Raw genomic sequence first — 19963 nt, forward strand, 5'->3', positions numbered from 1 at the left:
TCATTAATCAAAATTATTTGAGAAACATGGTTTTATATCATCCATATTTATCTTCCTGAAAAGTGCATCAAATCTCCTTATTTGGTTGAATGAAAATTCTGCTCAAATAAGAATTTTATGATAAACCGACCCAAAATTTTTTATTTCAAAATCAGTAAAAATTATGTGAAATAATCTTTATATTTATCTTTAGTACATACATTTAACATGAACTAATATTCTAGAAATTTGTAGCTTAATTTGAACGAAATGGGCAGACAAAATAACTCAAAAAATTGAGGTTGGAATTGCTGAGATCAATTCTTTACAATGATGTTGGAATCCAAATAACTCAATTAGTTTGTATTTAGTGAGGAGGATAGTGCTGAAAATTTTAAGTCGTTTTATATTTTAAATAATTTTATATAATTTTTATTAATAATATATTCTGTCTCTTTTAAAATTTTAAATTTTGTATTCATCTATGTTCCTGCTATTACGAATCAAATAGGATCCAAATATTTGAGCTGATCCCATGTCTCAATAGGTTAGAGGCTGATGAGAGAACAAAACAGAGCAACCAAAAGATCCAACCAATTGAATTTTTAACTTTTATTGGGCTGTAATTTGTTATATAAATTTGATTGGTAAACAATGTTGATGCTTTAAGAAGCAGAAGTAACCGACAACAAACATTATGAAATTATAAAAGAGGATTAAAGGAGAAAATATTACACAGATATACTTATTATGTATTCATAAAATTATTTCAACCGGATATCATTCAAATCAAACCAGATTTGCTTGAAAACCTTGATGATGAGACCATGATATTCATGGGAATTAAGGGCAAGATAACAGGCAAGCAAATCTTCTAAATCCTTTGATGCCCTGATGTTGTTCTCCCTAATCATTTCCACCATTGATTCTCTGAAGTCTCTCTGAGGATTGAACGACGACTTCACCACCACGAAACTATCCGACAGACTCCTCCTCGACCTCGACCTCGGACTCGATGACACGCTTTTCTGAGAATGACCCTGTAATCTTCTGCTTCCGATTTTCGGGGAGTTAATTCTCAGCCTTAGCCCTGGAGAAGTCACACAAAATCTCCTCCCCGGACACGTTTTCTTGTTCAAGTATGAACTATGAACATTGTTTTCTTCAAATTTACCTGAACTCCTTCGATGATTTGTTGGTTCGATGTTCTTATAGGTGGATTCAACAGGCTTGGTTATGATCCGAGGGAGTTGAAGTTCAGAAAAATTGTCAAACTCCTCCAGCTTGTTGAATTTCTTGTTGCTTGCGTCATCGACAACGACGATGTCCTTGGGTTCAGAATCCATGGCTTTGCAGCTAGAAGAATGCGACATGGAAACCATGTTATCGAACGATTGACTCGTGAGAACGCAGTCGGACCTGAATTCTTGCGGCGGAGAATCAGGCTTTGTCCAGAGTGTGGCACTATAACGACAACCGGAAGAAACAGAGGAGCTAACAAGCTTCCTAGAAGAAGACCTGATGTTTCTTTTCCTGGATCGTTTTTGAGATGATTTTCTCGGCGGGTCAAGTAAATTGGAACCTGAAGATTTGTTGTCTATTGTAGAAGAAACATAGAATCCATCACTGGGGACAAGCTCTCTGGTGAAGTAATAAGATTTTCTGGGATAAAAATGGTGATTCTGCTTGGTTTTTGATGGCTGTGATATTGACGAAGAAGGTGATGAAATCTGGTGTTGTTTGTATGAAGAATGGACATGGTTTCTGGGTTTGCCCATGTCTTTAAGCTTGTAAAAGCAGGCATTGGGCATCATATCCGAGAACCGAAACCTGTAATTTCCCATCAAATTTTCTCTCCTTTTTTTTCCCGGAGAAAAAGGGAGGGTATTTGAAGAACTAAAGGCAACAAGGGTGGGGCCATGTGCTAACTGAGTTGAGGTGTTTGTTAATGGAGATTAATGAGTAATCAGAATTTTTTGTAGTCATACTCATCATTACTGTTTTCTTATACATGTTAAACAAAGGCGATTCTTCAATGTTTTTGTTTTAGAAAATTTTGCAAGGGGCCCCCGCATCTATGATTTTCGTACTACCATGGTTGGTTGGTTTATGTCTTCTAATCAATTAGATTGCTTTTTAGATCAATTAAGCATAACCCTCTATATTATATATTTTATTTATTTTAATTTAGCATGGTTGTCATATCAATTCGATTGAGTGAATTAAAAATTAATGATAATATAGTGATTAAATTGATAGGATAAAATTAAGAGTCATGTGAACGGTTAAAAACAAAATATGAGCTAAATATTGATGAGTCAATTAATGGAATTAGTTTTTTCATTTTTTATAAGCTTTTATTGTATGAAAAAATTATTTAATATACATATGTTTTTAAAAATATATATAATAGCATGAGATACTTATAAAATAATATTTATTTATAATTTATTTTAAGTACTGACAACGCTCACTCTATAGATTGAGTTATTCAAATTAAATGGAGAACATCACTCCTTTAATTTACACAAGTGTATTTATTTTAACATTACATGTCCTATCGATGTAAAGTTTATGATTTATGTTTAAAATATAGGATTTAAAGTTTTAAATTTTAAGATTTAAATAGGTACGAGTATGACGATGATGTGCGTGTATAGAGCCTTTGTCTTCAATCAATCAACAAGTGCATATTTAAAAAGTTATATTTAAACATTTGAAAAAAAAAATTATATATAAACAATAAGAAATTTAAGAATTTAATTGTCAAATTTATTGATTTTGACTTGTCAAAGATAAGTCTTGAATTTTATCCGACTAATGTCAATATGACAATAAAAGACAATTTTAGATATTGAGATTATGAGTATTTCACAACATAGTAATTATATTTGACAATTGTATTGATATTAGTTAATCAAATTCAAATACATCTTTGAGAGCTCAAAATCAAAAGAGAGCTCAAAATCAAAAGTTTGACTATGAGATTTTAAATCTCATATTGTTATATATGATTTTTTTCAAGTGCTTAATATATATCATTCATTATTTAGGTGATTGGAGACAATATTTATACATATACATCGTTGTTACCACCTGATAGATTCCTGCTCATGTAAATATGTGTCTTTAACACGTATAACACAAATTATTTTTTAAATAAAATTTATATAATTTTTAAAATTACTTTTAGCCCATTATTCTAACTTTTTTTCATTTTATTTTTTAAAGGTTGTTCTTGTTCGAATATTTTTCGTGTCATAATTGTATTTGAATTATTTTATATTTATAAGTTTTTTAATAAATTAATATTTTATATTTTATAGATTTTAACATATATATACTTATATACATTCATATTGTTTGTTTTCCATATTGTATTTTCTTTAAAATGATTTTCTACGTAATCTCCCCTACTAACTCCATCCTCATCCTTAGTGAACGATTTGCCTAATTGTCTGAAAAAATTATGATTAAAGGTTAGAAAATTGCATAATTGATAATTAGTTATAACCTAATTCATTTTCGTTGAAGGATTAATGTTTTGAATGAATAAGAATAGGTAAAAAACAGTTTTCTACTTTTGCCCATTGCTACGTGTGATTATATACTACGATTACGACACCAAATAAATAAAATAATTAATTAAATTTTCAGATACATTTGTATGCATGTGAATGATTTTCAAGGAAATGTATAATCAAAGATAAGTATGGGTTGGTTCGAGTTTTTGGTTAACCCAAACTTAATTTAAAAAGAATAAACACATGTGATATGTGTCAAAGGCATATATTTGCACGAGCACAAGTCTGGCGACAACGTTATACACATATTAGTCTTATCTTTAACCATTAAATTAATGCATGTTTAAAAGGTTATGTTTAAACACTTGAAAAAATTTCATATCTATACAATGTGAAATTTAAGAAATTCATGGCCAAACATGTTGATTATGACTAGGGGTGGGAACGGGGTGAGACGGGGACAGTTTTGCATTACCTATTCCGTCCCCAACACTTGTATGTACGATTTTGGGGAATCCCAATTATATGTTTTGGGGATTTTTTTTCTTCCATTACGGATCCCTGCGAGTTTCGGTTAATCTCATCCAAAAAATAAACAAACATTTTTGAAATTATTGCAACACTTTAAACTTGTAAGATATATCAGATTGTCTCAAATTGATCTATATCTATAATATGAAAGTTTCAAACGTCAATATTCATCTAACACCCAATATATATGTACAATCTTAACCATTTTTGATCTAAACAAATCAATGTATATTAAATGAGAAAAGATCTAAACTTTAATTTTAGTTCCTTTGAGATACAACAGTGGTAACACATAACCTCACAGATATTTTTCAGGGATCTCCATGGTTATTTTTGTAAAATATCGGAGATCCCTATGGATATCTTTCGGGGATCCCCATGGTTATTCACACGGGTATTGTTCGATTATCCCCACGGTTCGGATATAACAATCCTTGTCTCCATCCCTATTTGAGCTTTGGGGATAAAATTTCCCATCCCCGTCCCCGTGGATGAAGATTTCGGTTATTCCTTATCCCGTTGGTTCGAATCCCCATAGTTTTTTATTTTTCCCCACCCAATTGCCACCCCTAATTATGACTTATCAAAGATACCCTAAACTTAATCATATCCTAAACTTTATTAGTTAATTGTCTTATAAAATACTCGAGATCGTAGTATCAAAAACTTTATCTATCATTTTGTCATAGGTTTGATTGAATTCGGGACTTGTGTTTGACAACTAAAAAACAAACATATTTAACAATCCACTCTTTTATCTAGTTTGCGTTTGACTATAACATGAAATAAATTCAGATGTGATCATACGTACATAAAAATCAGGCTTAATTATAAAATTAGTGTCCAAGATACAACACTTTCACAAATATGTTTAAATTTTTTGTAACACGTCACTTAATAGAGGAAATTAACGCCGTTGACGGTTTGAGCACCTGAAGTGGTAACGTTTGTAAATTTAACATCATTCAAAAAATAGTTTAGGCACATATTCGTGAAAAACACTATAATTTAGACACTAATCTTATATTTAAGCCTAAAAAACCAAACAAAAATCAAAGATAAGTCAAAAAGAAAAGCATCCAACAACAAAAAGAAGTTAAAAGGAGAAGATTTGAGAGTAATAATGGAGCTGAAAAAATTATGGGCAATCCCTATCATTTCCATGTTCAGGACATCATTAACTTAATAAGCAATGATAGCAACTGCACACTACCTTCATCTCGTCAATCATCCATTCATTTTGGTGTTGATGTGCACATGTACATAAATTTCTCTCGAGCTTGACGGTACACTAGCAAATACTCGTCTGTCTTCCATCACGATTTTATCGAAAATCTTTTCGTAAAGACAATATCAGGTATCGTGTTAATCTTATCTGAGATGGATCATTGATTTTAACAGGTTGAGATTTGTACAACCAGTTTCTTGAGAAATTTGTGTATCTTTTACCTTAAATGTGGTAAGGAGTGGGGGACCTAATGATTTAGTGTTATACGCAGATTTCTTTTGCAGTTAATGGTGAGTTTGTTGAAATATTGACGGAGGACAAAACAGGGTTATCCTTTTTTCTAACTCAGAGTGTGCTCCAGTATGTGACAATCTTGTACTGCCTATATGGTTTTGCTGGCAGGACTATTTTCACATGTACTAGGGCTTAAGCGTAACAAATAGTAATTAAAGGTGTGGTCCTAAAGTTGTTTTTTTATATGTATATAATGTTAAAGTTCACCCCCTTTATGTTTAATGTTTTGATAAAATATTTATTTTAGTTTTTATTTTTTAAAGTATTTTGATTTTTAATATTTCATTTTGAGGCAAAATGTTTCTGGTTAGATAAAATCAGTAATTGACTAATGATCAACACATATTGTTAATGTGAGACTGTCACATGATGAAAGTTATGACGTATAACCTATCACATGTTGAATACGATTACATAATACATATTATGTATCAAAAGTAATGATATAATATATGTCACATCTCAAAAGTTATCATGTGATACATATCACGTATCAAAATATTGACTCCTAAAAGAAATAAAAAGTGATTATACATACATTGGGTAATCTCTATAGAAGGTAGTAAGACCAAATTTTGAAAGCAATTTAACAAAATAGAAAGTGATACAAAGAACAATCAAAGAATGATTTAAGTACAATTTTACACTCTGTTTTGAAAACCAGACCGGACCGGCCGGTTCAACCGGGAACCGTTGCTTAGTCCAGTTCAATCTAAACCGGTTGAACTGCTATTAGTGAATCGGCCAGAACCGCTGAACCGTTCGAACCGGACCAGCTGAAAACCGGAAAAAACGGGGAAAAACCGAGATTTTTGTTTTTTTTTTAAAAAATTAAACCAAACAACGTCGTTTGTTAAACGAGCCAAGTCGAACTCGAGTATTGCTGAGCTCAACTCGAACTTGAAAACTTTAAAAGTAGCTCAACTCAACTCAAACTCACAAGCTAAAAATTATCAAGTTCAACTCAAACTCGAAATATAATATTGAAACTTGAACTCAAAAAGGCTTGAACTCAAAAAAATATTAGAAGCTCGATTGAAGCCTAAAATTCGAGCTTGATTGAAGTAAAAGAATAGATATATAATTATAGTTATATAATTTTGTTATGATTTTTTTAACCCCAAATTTATTTTTTAATTATAGTTATATAATATTATTTAATATGTTTTACCTTAAAATTATGTTGTAGTTAATTTGAATCATTTTGTTTCACTTAATTTTATGGTTTTTAACTTATATATGTTATGACTTGCTTTGAATATGACTTGTGATATAAAAAATTATTTTTTATTAAATATTTTTGGTATTTTTATTTAATTTTTTAAATAATTATGATGTCGTCCGGTTCTTCCGGCCGGTCGGATCGATTCGACCGGTTGAACCAGTGAACCGATAGCATGACCGGTTCGCTAACCGGTCCGGTTCTGAAAACCATAATTTTACATCCCATCCAACATTTACAAATTGACCTCAAAAGAAAAAAAGAATGAAACGAATTCTTATATTATGCTGCAACAGGGGTCCTTGATGTAGTAGTGCTTCCGCTCATCATCATCGAATTAACCAAGCCAACAGTCCATCTTCGAAGAGCCTTAAGTACGTCGTCGCTTCCTCGAGCTCTCATGGTTCCTGTCCCCATCACTTCCCTATAATCCTTTCGATTGACGGAACTTTTCCTAGCTCTGCCACAACCTCTGATCCCCCTTTTCTACAATTATAACTAAACAGCCGCCGTTCTTTCTCTCGTAGTATCCGAACCTTCCCTCAAAACTACGCCTAATTTCTTTATTAAATAATAAGGCTGCAATCCCCGCGATCCACCTATCTTCATTACCGCCTCTACCGGCATCAGGTTGATGACTCCGCTCACGAGCTCAACCACTCCTCCTCCACTAACCTCCCAACGGTCTCCCCTATCTCCCGCCAAATTCAAAATTGTCACGAGTGCATCTCTTTTAGAGTTTGTGGGCCCGTGTTTCGCCAAATCCATCAATCCTTTGATGACGCGTGCATTCCTTCCTAGCCTTCTCCTATACGCGTGCACATCTGATAAGCCGAAAATTGTAGCGGCTGCATTTCCTTTGGCTTCCACGTGGCACCCGAACCTAATACCTCGATAACACCGTTTAAAACTCCGTTAGATTCCATAATCCTCGTTGAGAAAATAATCTCAGTGACAAAAAATGCCTTATAATATACGATTTTAACTAACTTTTTTTGGATTTGCAAAAATGACCAACTAAATCACAATGCGATCGATAATTCGCAACGCGATCTCCGTATCGCAAATCTTTCCAGATTCGCAACGCGATTCTGACTATCGTATTACGATTTTCCAAATTCGCGTTGCGATTTTCCTAATTAGCAATGCGAATACGTAAATCGCAATGCGAATGCGTAAATCGCAACGCGAATCTGACTATCGCAATGAGATTCTGACTATCACAATACTGAATTTCCAATTCGCAACTCGATTTCTGAATTCGCAACAGGTTTTAGTTTCGCAACACTGTTTTGGGTATAACTACGCAGCAGCCACTCACTAACCTAAATCCCTAATCACAACCATTCCATCTCCATCTACACTCTTTCCGGTGACATCAGATTCTGACTATCACAATACTGAATTTCAAATTCGCAACTCGATTTCTGAATTCGCAACAGGTTTTAGTTTCGCAACACAAATGTTTTGGGTATATAACTACGCAGCAGCAGCAACTCATAACCTAAATCCCTAAATCACAACTCATTCCATCTCCATCTATCACTCTTTCCGGTGACATCCGTTCCTATATCCAACGACATCCTTCCCCATCCGGCAACAGGTTTTAGTTTCGCAGCTCGTTTCTTTAGTAAATTAATTTACAATAATGAAATCATCTAATGTTGATCATGTTTGGATAGATTTGTGTTTTGGAGGGTCATGGGAGAATGTTCATGGTGTTTTACAATATATGCCTTTACCCATGAATCTTCAACTAAAACTGTCATTAAAAAGTTAACTTATGAAACTCTAATGTTACGTGTTGCAAATAAATTGAATTTAGAGCCCCTAAGTGGATTTAGGCTATCTTATCAGAGAAATGGTAAAGTTTTTGTTAACCGACAATGAATGTTGAACGATTCATTGCTTACATTAGTGTTTCAAGTGATGATGTTACATTGTAGTTGTTGAACCTAGAAGTAGTGAAGTTGGGTCAGTAGCGGGTAGTAATCAACTAAGTTTTTCAACCCCAGTTTGGTGCTCAAAATTTAATGGTTCCACCACAATTCATCACCAAGCAATATTATTTCACCACATTTTCAATACCAAACACAATCTCAAAACCCACAACCTTTCCCTAATCCAAATCCTAATCAACTTTCAGCACCAAATTTCGGTTTTCGTATTGACCAGTTAGACGATGATGAGCCAACAGAAAAAATTGTGAGTACTAGTCAGTATTCGAAATTTGATCTTAGTAAATACCCGGACTTTGATCTTGGTCAATACTCGAATTTTGATTTTTCAGAAAAGAAACAGACCCTGCGTGTAATGATTTTGATATTGGTCAATACCCGAATTTTGATGATGAAACAGCCGTTGCCGAGGAAGATGTGTTGATGATAATGAGGAGGAAGTTACGACTGTAAATGAACATGTTGAACATCCATTCTGTAATTCATATAACCCTGAAGAAGAAATCCCTAAAGAAAAGTCCCCAAAGAAAATTCCACGGGAGTATAACTGGAATATGCCAGAATTACTTCAGATACCGGAAGAAGAGTTGGTAAAGATAGCAGTTGATTGTTACACAAAAATTATTCGTATCAAGAAAGATGATTGTTTTGATACAAAGGAAGACTTGAAGATAGCTTTGTATACGAAATGTGTGGAAGATGGCTATCAACTAAAAGTTAACAAATCAAGCAAAGATCGTTTCGAAACAAGGTGTATGATTGACAAAACTGTACGTGGCGTATGATTGCAAAGAGGATAAAGATTGCGAAATGTTTCAAGTTAGGACTTTTATTGATAAACATACATGTTCAAGAACCCAAATTTTTCATCACCATAGACAGGCAAACAAAAAGGTGTTGGGTGGTTTTCTGGCTGAGTTAATGTTTTTGAATGGCAGGGTATATCGGGGACATGAAATTATGACTGACATGAATGCTCGGTTCAAGATTAGTATCTCATATTCTCAAGCTTTGAGATCCAAATGTTATGCCTTGGAATTGTTGAGGGAGTCGCCAGAAGCATCGTTTGCCCAACTGCCGGCTTATTGTCACAATTTAAAGCTGAAAAATCCTGTGTATATGATTTTGTAGATTCGTTCGTTTATTACTTGCATGCGCCAGTTATTATAGTTGACGGAGCACATTTAAAAGGTCGATACCTTGGAGTAAACTTATTAGCAGTAGCCATGGATGCTAACAATGGGATACTGCCAATAGCTTACGGGGTTGGCAAATCAGAAACCTCTGATTCATGGATATATTTTATGGGGCATCTTAGGGATTGCATATGTCCTTTTAGCAATCTGACAATCATATCCGATAGGGCAAACTCAATTGACAACGATGTTAGAAGGTGTTTCCCAGATGCTTTTCATGGACTTTGTGGTGTTCATTTATATATAAATCTAAAATCAAGGTCTGCTGGTATAAAAAATCACAAATGGACATACTGGAAGGCTGTAAAAGCTTATTGGGAAGTGATTTTAATAAGCAAAGACGTGTTTTGCCTCAAGTTTACCTCAAACACTAGAAGATGTCGGGTTTGAAAGATGGTCAAGAGTACATCAACTTGGAGCAAGATATGGTTTCATGACGTCTAATAGTACAGAATCAATCAACGCTCTAAGTCGTCATTCCCGGAAATTACCCATTACTATGTTAATGGAGTTTTTTCGAGCCTCTATTCAACAGTGGTACTACAAGAAAAGAAACCATGCAGGTATTATTTCTTTAAATTCGTAACTTATCATATATTTTACTAAGTATTATTTATTTAAATTTACAGGAACATTGGAACATCGTGTTACACCATGGACTGAAAAAAAGATAACGAAACGTGTTGTGAAGTCAACGTCATGGAGAGTTGAACCATGTTCAAACACTTTGTTTGAAGTACTGGATAATAACTTAAATGGGCTTGTCGATCTAAATGCAAAGACGTGTAGTTGTATGAAATGGAAAACATCTGGTTATCCGTGTGGCCATGTTATAAAAGTTGCTCTTCATCTAAACCAAGATGATTCAAGCGCATACGCTATGGATTGCTACACTACAGAAGTATATCGACAGACTTATATCGAGATTGTCTACCCTATTCCACATCCTTCTGAGTGGGACATACTAGATGACTTACAAACAGTTTTGCCACCAGTCATTGACAGAAGGCTACCTGGCCGACCAAAAAGTCACGATCGTATACCGTATAAGGGTGAAGAGAAGAAGAGATTGACATGTAGTCGGTGCAAGGAAAGTGGTCATACAAGGTTGACATGTGGATCACCAGTACCATCACAATCATCTTTTCCTCTACTAAAATATAGATCCTCATCAAAATCCCAATCACAACCGGTTTCACCTTTTGAGAATGTTAACTTAGGTGATTTTCAAATGCAAACGTTGTATTATGTGTATATTATGTGTGAACTTTTAACATTTTCAGTTAGGCATGTATTAGTAACTTGAGTTTGAACATTGCTATGATATGTTCAGTTGTTATCACTTATTAGACATTCATTTGACTATCGTTACGCGAATATGACTATCGCAAAACGGAAATGACTATCGCAACGCGGAAATGACTATCACAACGCAGAAATGACTATCGCAACGAGAGAATCGCAATGCGAAATGAAAATCGCAACGAGAGAATCGCAATGCAAAAATGAAAATCGCAACGCGAAATTAGTTTCGTGTTGCGATTTTCATTTTCGCATTGCGATTCTCTCGTTGCGATAGTCATTTCCGCGTTGCGATAGTCTGTTTTGCATTCAACATAATGCAGATTGAAATCAACAAATCAACTATTACATTTCAATCAATTAAACAAGCACAAATAATAATTATGTACACATCAATTAAACAAATCAACATTTATAAATCATCTTTTACAAATCAATTAAACAATCAAATAATAATAATAAGAATTATTTCCTCATCAATTATTGAATCAACTTTTGCACCCATACATCCATTTCACGCAGCTCACTTCAGGATTAACCTGCAGAAACCAAACATTAAATCAACAACACTTTCTACACATCTAAAACCTACAAACAGCAAATTATTGAATTCTAGCTACTTAACCAAACATTTTCAAACAAAAAAGAGTATATATGTTTAACAACACTTGCATTTGACTTACAAATTGTTTATGGACACTTTCATAACGCAAATGCAGGTAGGCAGCGTCTCGCATATATCGCTCTAGCCATAAAATGTCGAAACCACAAGCCTACTGCACCTCTATCTCTATTGGTGGGAGGTAGAAACTGTGTACTTCCTGTTGTCAAACGCTCCAAGCACATGCATACGAGAGGACCACAATCCCCTCTGGCTTCCTACGTTTTTTGTGGCGCGGTCTCGTCTCTGATAACTGTAACATTGAACTTCTTTGGCTTCTTGTTTCCAGAATTAGTCCAATAATTAATTGCATCCAAGAATTTAGCCAAATGAGAGCTCCATCCCTTAATAATATCTCTCAAATCAGACAATGATATGTAATTTATCGTGATGTCATATACTATTGTCTTTAGGGATGGGAGCTGAAGCTCGACGAGAAGCCAATGAGTACGTTCCAAAACAGGGATAAACACCTACATCGAAATGTAATAATTCAAATTGCGCACTTATTTATGAACACCCTTTAAAATATTTAAACAAATAAATACTAACCTTATCGACCTCCCACCATGCAAGATAAAGTTTAGCTTGTCCATTAGCCAACACATATGATTCATGTCGTTGATTCTTCAAGTGAACTACGTGAAAAGACGTCGGCATAATTGTGTATCGAGTTTTTTTTATATTTTTCTTCAATTTCCTTACAATTAGAAGACGTGTCACCCATGCATCAATATGCTGTTTTACAAAAAAAGACATATATTAGTGAATTACATAAATTTTAAAAAAAATTAATCAAACTGAAATATAAGAAGAAATATAAGACTTACCCCCCCATCGAAATAGTCGTTGTCTTCAATCCCTAATAATACACCCCACCAAGACCGTTCAATCAACAAATGCATATCATCGTTGAGTTTGTATATGTCAGCGTAACACCCTTGGCTCCGCTCATGTAGATAAAAATCAACTGCGGTCTTAGCCCAAAGGGTATTATCCATAATTATTTCCGGTAGTTGTTTCCTCTCCACTTCATCTGCAGGAATAGTATTGGCCGATAACTTATACGAAAGCCAACAGTCATCCATCATGTCCGGCACGTAAGGGGACTTCTCAATAATTTGATATATTACGCCGTGTGAATCGGGCTCTAGAATGTTGGAAGAGACCTCTTCAACGATGACAGTGGCCTCTTAAACGATAGGAGGGGACTCTTGAGGGATGATAGGGGCCTCTTGAATGATAGAGGAGGCCTCTTGAACGATGACAAGTGAGTCGGGCTTTTTCTTACGGATTCTTCGCACTATTGGGGTAAATGGAGACGTAATGGCACGTGTACGCCGTATGATGCGTGAACTCCGTCTTGCAAGAAAAACCTGACGTAGAGCATCCACCTTAGCGGGGACGCTAAAAATAAATTAATACATAAATCAGTAAATAAACAGACATGATATTAAACAGTGAAAACAAAGACAAATATATTTCAAACTTGCACGGTATTCTCCCAAGTCATTATTATATCATTGTTCACAAAATGCATCAGATAACATTCCAGAAGTAAGCACTTATATAAATATTTAAAAGGATAACATATAGGTTTAGTGCAGGTTCAATGACAACATAAAGAGTAGTAGTTTATTCTTGAAACTTAAATTTTCAACACTGTGAAGTTAGTATTTGTCTTTTGGTTGAAGTAATGCAATTCATTCAAGTTTCAATTTGCAGAAGAAGAATAGAATCTGAAACTTAAAATCGTAACGCGAAAATGACTATCACAACACGGAAATGACTATCGCAACGCGGAAATGACTATCGCAATGCGAAAATGACTATCGCAATACGAATTTGACTATCGCAATGCGAATTTGACTATCACAACGAGAGAATCGCAATGCGCGAAAATGACTATCGCAACGCGAAAATGACTATCGCAACGAGAGAATCGCAATGCGATTTTCATTTCGCATTGCGATTCTTTCGTTACGATAGTCAAATTCGCATTACGATGGTCATTTTCTCATTGCGATAGTCATTTTTGCGTTGCGATTTTGTTGTTGCGATTTTCTCGTTGCGATAGTCATTTTCGCGTTACGATAGTCATTTTCGCATTGCGATAGTAAACTATTCTTCTTCTGCAAATTGAAACTTGAATGGATTGCATTACTTCAACCAAAAGACAACCAAAAACAAATACTAACTTCACAGGGTTAAAGAATAAACAGTTAAACAGTATTGGCAGCAACCGAATGAATTTACTATGCAATCTAAGTGAAATTACGAGTAAATTTATCATCAAGTTAAATATGAAAAATATTAAACTTACCTCGTTGCGTAGAGTATGAACATCGTTCTGCAACGATGCTACAATCTCACGTAGAGCTGCTACCTCACCACGTAAAGTAGACACCCCAACACGCCATGCACCATTGTCATCGCGTAAAGTACCGACCTCCTCACGCAAGGCATTGACCTCATTACGTAACTCCCCTAACTCATCCCGTGGAGGTGGAGGTGGAGGTGGAGGTGGAGAATAGGGAGATAAACGTCGTGGCATCTTTGCCAGTCGCGGCATCTTTGCCGGTCGCCTATCATGAGGTGATGGTGGAGAAGAGGCTCGATGATGTGACAAAATAGGTGATGACTCTCGTTGTGGAGGTGTATATTCGGGTCGATCAGGTGATGGCTTTGGGTGAGGTGATGGCTCTCGAAGTGGTGGCTGCTCATCATCCGTGCCATCAAAAAAATGCTTACTAGCTTGCCACCAATCAGTGGCAAGCTCAGCTTCCGTGGGTGTCAGCCTCTGTAATGGAGTGTTGGCCTCCTAACAATATAAAAGCTCAAACAAAGTTAAACGTGTACTAGTAATAACTTGTTTATAAACATATGGTATTATTTATGTTAACTTACATTATTTATTGTAGTATACGGTAGTAAATCTTCCCATTGCTGCAAGGACTGTTTCCTCTTCCAAGAAAGAGCCCTAGGAATATCATTAGAAGTTTTTAATGCATATGTCTACATGGCGGGAAAGGCCTCAAATATCCAAATCTACAAACAATATAATAACAAACATTAGTAATTGTTAAAGAATTAGTTATAATTTTGGAAACATTATATAAAAATTATTACTTTAAAGGCCCAAATAAAGCCTGACAAAGTGTATTTGGAACCATCGCCACACAAACTTTTCCGATCATCAAAGGCAGACGACAACTTATTCCATGTAGCTTTCCATAGATACGAACCCCACGAAAACAGGTTCCATGCATTTAGGTCCTCTACCAATTTAATTAGATCATTAGGAATAGGTTGTCGGGCCTCTCTGCCTAAAAAGCCGGCTTGTAAAAGTATTAGAAGGCATACTCGGACAACATCGACGTCATCATCCGAGTAAAACCATATTTCTTATTCAATAATCTCGATAAGTCTTCCACGTGTAAATTCGAAAGCTCAGGAAAAACCCGGGAAATCCATGATAGGCGGGTAATATGTCTAGTGTACCGATATACATCATCGTGTCTGAAGCGTAGACCGGTGATTAAGCAAAACTCCTCCCGCCCAAAACACGTATACGCCGGTGGAAAATCAAACCATATCTCTTCATCACGACGTTGTATAGTCTCTGGTAGATCGCTAGTCATGGTTTGAAGAAACAGATGGGTCAACATAGCATCTCCACCCGGATGTTGTACTTTCAGCCAAGGCCCGAAGCAAGTATCCTCAAATATTTTTCTTTGTGTAGGTGAAAGCTTCGACGCAATTGTTTTGGTCAGACTTACTTTATTTCTTAAAGTCAATTGAGCCGAATAAAAGTTCTGCAAAAACAATAAACATACCAAGTTAGATATACCAAAAACTACATTGTGAAGATATAACAAGAACAATAAACATAAAGAGTAGTAGTTTATTCTTCAAACTTAAATTTGCAACACTGTGAATTTAGTATTTGTCTTTGTTTTTTGGTTGAAGTAATGCAATTCATTCAAGTTTCAATTTGCAGAAGAAGAATAATTTCTGAAACTTAAAATCGCAACACGAAAATGAAAATCACAACACGAAAATGACTATCGTAACACGAAAATGACTATCGCAACACGGAAATGACTATCGCAACGCGAATTTGACTATCGCAATGCAAGAATCGCAACGCGAAATGAAAATCGCAACACGAAAATGACTATCGCAACGCGAATTTGACTATCGCAACGCAAGAATCGCAACGCAAAATGAAAATCGCAACGACAGAATCGCATTGCGATAGTCATTCTCGGTTTCAAATACTAAAATTGAAAGAAACTTGAATGGATTGCATTAACCAAAAGACAAAACAAAGACAAATAATAACTTCACAGGGTTAAAGACTAAACAGTTTAGCAGTATTGGCAGCAATCAAATGAATTTAATAAGCAATCTAAGTGAAATGGTTAATCTATTATTGAAAACACCAGTAAACTTATCATCAATTTCAATATGAAAAACCTAATAATAATGTAAAAATTTCAAAATAAAAATAATTTAAAAAACTAACCATTGGTGGTTGATTTGGTTGATTTTCCATTTCTGACCGTGAATGATTTCGCCGGAGATGGAGACTGATATCGTCGGAGATGGAGACTGATTTCGTCGGAGATGGGGACGGATGTCGCATTAGAGAGTGAGAGATGGAGATGAGACTGAGTTGTGATTTAGGGTTTTAGGTTATGAGTTACGATTACGGGATATACTGTAGACGGTTCAGTGTTCCGATATATTAATATATATTCGTGTTTGGAATTTGAAAAAAAAATACGCGTTGGATACGAATGGCGCTATGTAAATCGCATTGCGATAGTCAGATTCGCATTGCGATTTACGTATTCGCATTGCGATTTACGCATTCGCATTGCGATTTACGCATTCGCATTGCGATTTACGCATTCGCATTGCGATTTAAGTATTCGTATTGCGATTTACGTATTCGCTTTGCGAATTAGGAAAACCGCAACACGAATTTGGAAAATCGCAATGCAATAGTTAGAATCGCGTTGCGAATCTGGAAACTGATTTGCGATACCGGAGATCGCGTTGCGAATTATCGATCGCATTGCGATTTAGTTGGTCATTTTAGCAAATCCAAAAAAAATTAATTAAAATCGTATATTATAAAGCATTTTTAGTCACTAAAATTATTTTATCATCCTCGTTTTGTTTACTTCTAGGATGGACATATTAAGAATCGTTGTAACGGCGTTCACTTCGAGGTTTGGGTGCTCGGAGCCTACCCCCGGAGCTAAATATCTTACCAGGATTGGTATTGCACCAGCTTCGGCGATGCAGGTTCGGGTATCCGAATCAATTTTAGCGAGGGCGCGAAGCTCATAAATGACGGCGTTAGCCGTCTCCATGGACGGGGAAACCGACAGTTTGTTGACCAAAAACGACACCGTCATTTTCGTAGCTCCAAAGGCGGCTCTGACGTCGTTAACCTTATTGTTTTTTCCCGCCATTTCAAACGGGAGTCTTTGTTGACGGCACCACGTGGCAATAATATCATCAAAGCACGATTAGGGATGAGGTTAGTGTGGGCCAGAGTTTGACCTGTCTTTGGACACGCGTTGTGTCTAGATTCAATCCACTGATTAATCGACTCCCGATCGTACGACTGTCCGGAAGCCACGACTACTGCATCCCGCATCAACTCTAAACTCACCGGGCACATGAGAGCTACCAGAACAGTAATTTCCGACATCGATTTTCGTCGACGATAGTCTGGTTTCTCCGTCGTTGAAGAACCAAACAGAACACATTTAGTGTAACGAACGAGACCGATCAAAGAAACAATCTCCGAGTTGGATTTTTCATCGATTTGTTTCTGGATTTCTTGTTGGAGGCTCGAAATTTCTTCTCTACAACTTGAATCGACGATTAATCCTAAATCCTCAAAGATATGTTTGAGCTTTAAATGATCAGGGACGATCCGTCTCTGAGATCTACCCATGGTTTTGATTTGGAGCACTGTTTTCTGAGCAAAACGACGAGTTCTTCCACGTCTTGACTCAGATCAAATTCTTCGACAGGGAAAATGTCGAGGACAGTTGATAATTCGAGGGTGAGCTCGTGGAAACTACAGGCCAAATGAGAGATTTGCATGAGCATCAACATCTTGCTTCCATTGGAACAATCTTCTATCAAAGCTTTTGTTCTCTGTAAAACAATGTACATCTCTTCGAAGCAGAGGAGTGTTGAAGGAGTGAAGAAGACGTTAGAAACTGAATCTCGAAGAAGCTCTTCGAATAAGATTGCAAGAAGCTTGGACTTGTTTATTATGGAAAGAGACTTTCGAATTAGAAGACATTGAAGAGGTTTAAGGGCCGAGATTTCCTGAGACAAAGAAAGAAGAGAATTGATCAGGTTCAAGTCTGCTAACGTATGAGATGGTGACGGCCGCCGCTTTCTTAGCGGGAGAACTCTAGGAGAAACGGCCATGGACGACGGAATAAAAACAGAAAGAACTTTTGCGGAATGATTGTGTTGTGTTTAACAGAGAAATGTGAGCTAATGGAAGATGAAATTTGGTAGCTTTATTGTCAAATATTTGAGTTGAAGGAGAAGATATAGCAGTCGTTGATTACAGGTAGAATAAGTTGGCCTGTTGCATTTCAGTTTTTTTAGCATGGTCTATGTAGACTGTAGTATTTATTTAGGGATTTATATTTTAAAATTGAACTAATTAAGCGGTAGTATGCATTTTAATTTATTTATTTTAATTTATTCATTTTTAAGTAATGCAACTTATATGGTATGTAAATGAAAATTCAGATCTTCAAATTTATGTTATCAAAAATTAATATTTTTATTGTTTCAAGTGATAAATAGTTTGATACTACTTAAATAAAATTTCAAGTTTAAATCCTTGTATACAAAAAATCTATGTCGGAAGACGCATCCATCAAAACTATATATACTGTTTCAAGTTAGAACGGTAATAATCAATCGACACCTAATAAAAAGTAAAAAAAATATATTTAAATTATACAAGCTTGAAGTAGATTCAAAGTTGGTTTTATTTATGAAAATAATATTATCTCAAAAGATTATTTATGAAAATGTCACTTATTTTTATCTCAAGCATATAATTGATTTTCCACAAAATTATAGAATCGATGAAATTTCATTTAAAAAGTCTGAAGTATTATTACTATGATTTTCTTAAGATTGTTCAATGAGGCTATTTTTAGTTATGATGTTCGTCTTCTCAAAATCATATTTTTAATCCTTCGAATTTTTGAATAAATATCTCAAATCTCGTAAATCTAAAAAGTCTTCTAAACATCTAAAAAATAATATATTTTTTGTTTAATTTTGTCGATTTTAGGTGGATTTCATAGAAAATTAATTCTACGACAAGAAAGAGAAGTGAAATTTAAACGTTAATACTGATTCCGCCACCAAAGATAATTGGTGATAAGTGATGATTGGTTGTCAACGACGATTGGAAAGTGCAGTGTTAAAAATTAAATTGTTTAAGAATTCAATGACAAAATTGATACATCCTAAAGTTTAGTGCTTAAAACGACATGACTTTAGGCATCAAAATAACTACACAAAAAATGACATTATTTTAATATGGTAGATCACGTCAATAATTATTAGTCATATCATCATCTTGTTATTGACTTAACGACGGAGTAATATAATTGAATGTAAAATTAAAGTTTATATTATAATTAGTAAAATTAAAGTTTATATTATAATTAGTAAAATTAAAAATTCAATAATAAAAACAATGGTATACAGTGTAATATACCCTTTATTTTATGCATTAGACGTATCACCAAAATGAAAATTTGACAATAATAAATTCATTTATAGAAAATATTATTTTTTACCCTCCCGGTTCCGAGGCTTTGCCTTGGTTAATTCGGACCAACCCACATCACACACTTAGTTCTAGTGGGTATGTCTCTCAACAGAGATTTTCTACATACATAAATATTTGAACTCGAGACATTGCTTAAACGATATTGAACTACTTACCACTTGAACCTTTGGTTTATAGAAAAATATTATTGAATAATGGTTTAATATA

The 19963-nt window shown here is 34.9% G+C and overlaps 1 protein-coding gene and 1 pseudogene across 1 annotated transcript; both read right to left on the reverse strand.

The window, feature by feature from the left end:
• Positions 1–743: 743 nt before the first annotated feature.
• LOC120212653 (transcription repressor OFP1-like) lies at positions 744–1858 on the reverse strand. The gene has a single exon (XM_039210882.1). It carries the CDS (start codon positions 1821–1823, stop codon positions 744–746), a length of 1080 nt encoding a protein of 359 aa, XP_039066813.1. The 5' UTR covers positions 1824–1858.
• A 5202-nt stretch (positions 1859–7060) lies between these two features.
• On the reverse strand, positions 7061–18368 carry LOC120212645 (annotated as a pseudogene).
• Between the last annotated feature and the right edge of the window lie 1595 nt (positions 18369–19963).

This window comes from Hibiscus syriacus, unplaced genomic scaffold, assembly GCF_006381635.1.
Source record: "Hibiscus syriacus cultivar Baekdansim isolate YM2019G1 unplaced genomic scaffold, ASM638163v2 tig00110015_pilon, whole genome shotgun sequence".
NCBI classification, from domain to species: Eukaryota; Viridiplantae; Streptophyta; class Magnoliopsida; order Malvales; family Malvaceae; genus Hibiscus; species Hibiscus syriacus.

Excerpts from the sequence above, each read along its gene's own strand:
- LOC120212653 (XM_039210882.1), bottom strand. The coding sequence starts at position 1,823 with ATGGGAAATTACAGGTTTCGGTTCTCGGATATGATGCCCAATGCCTGC.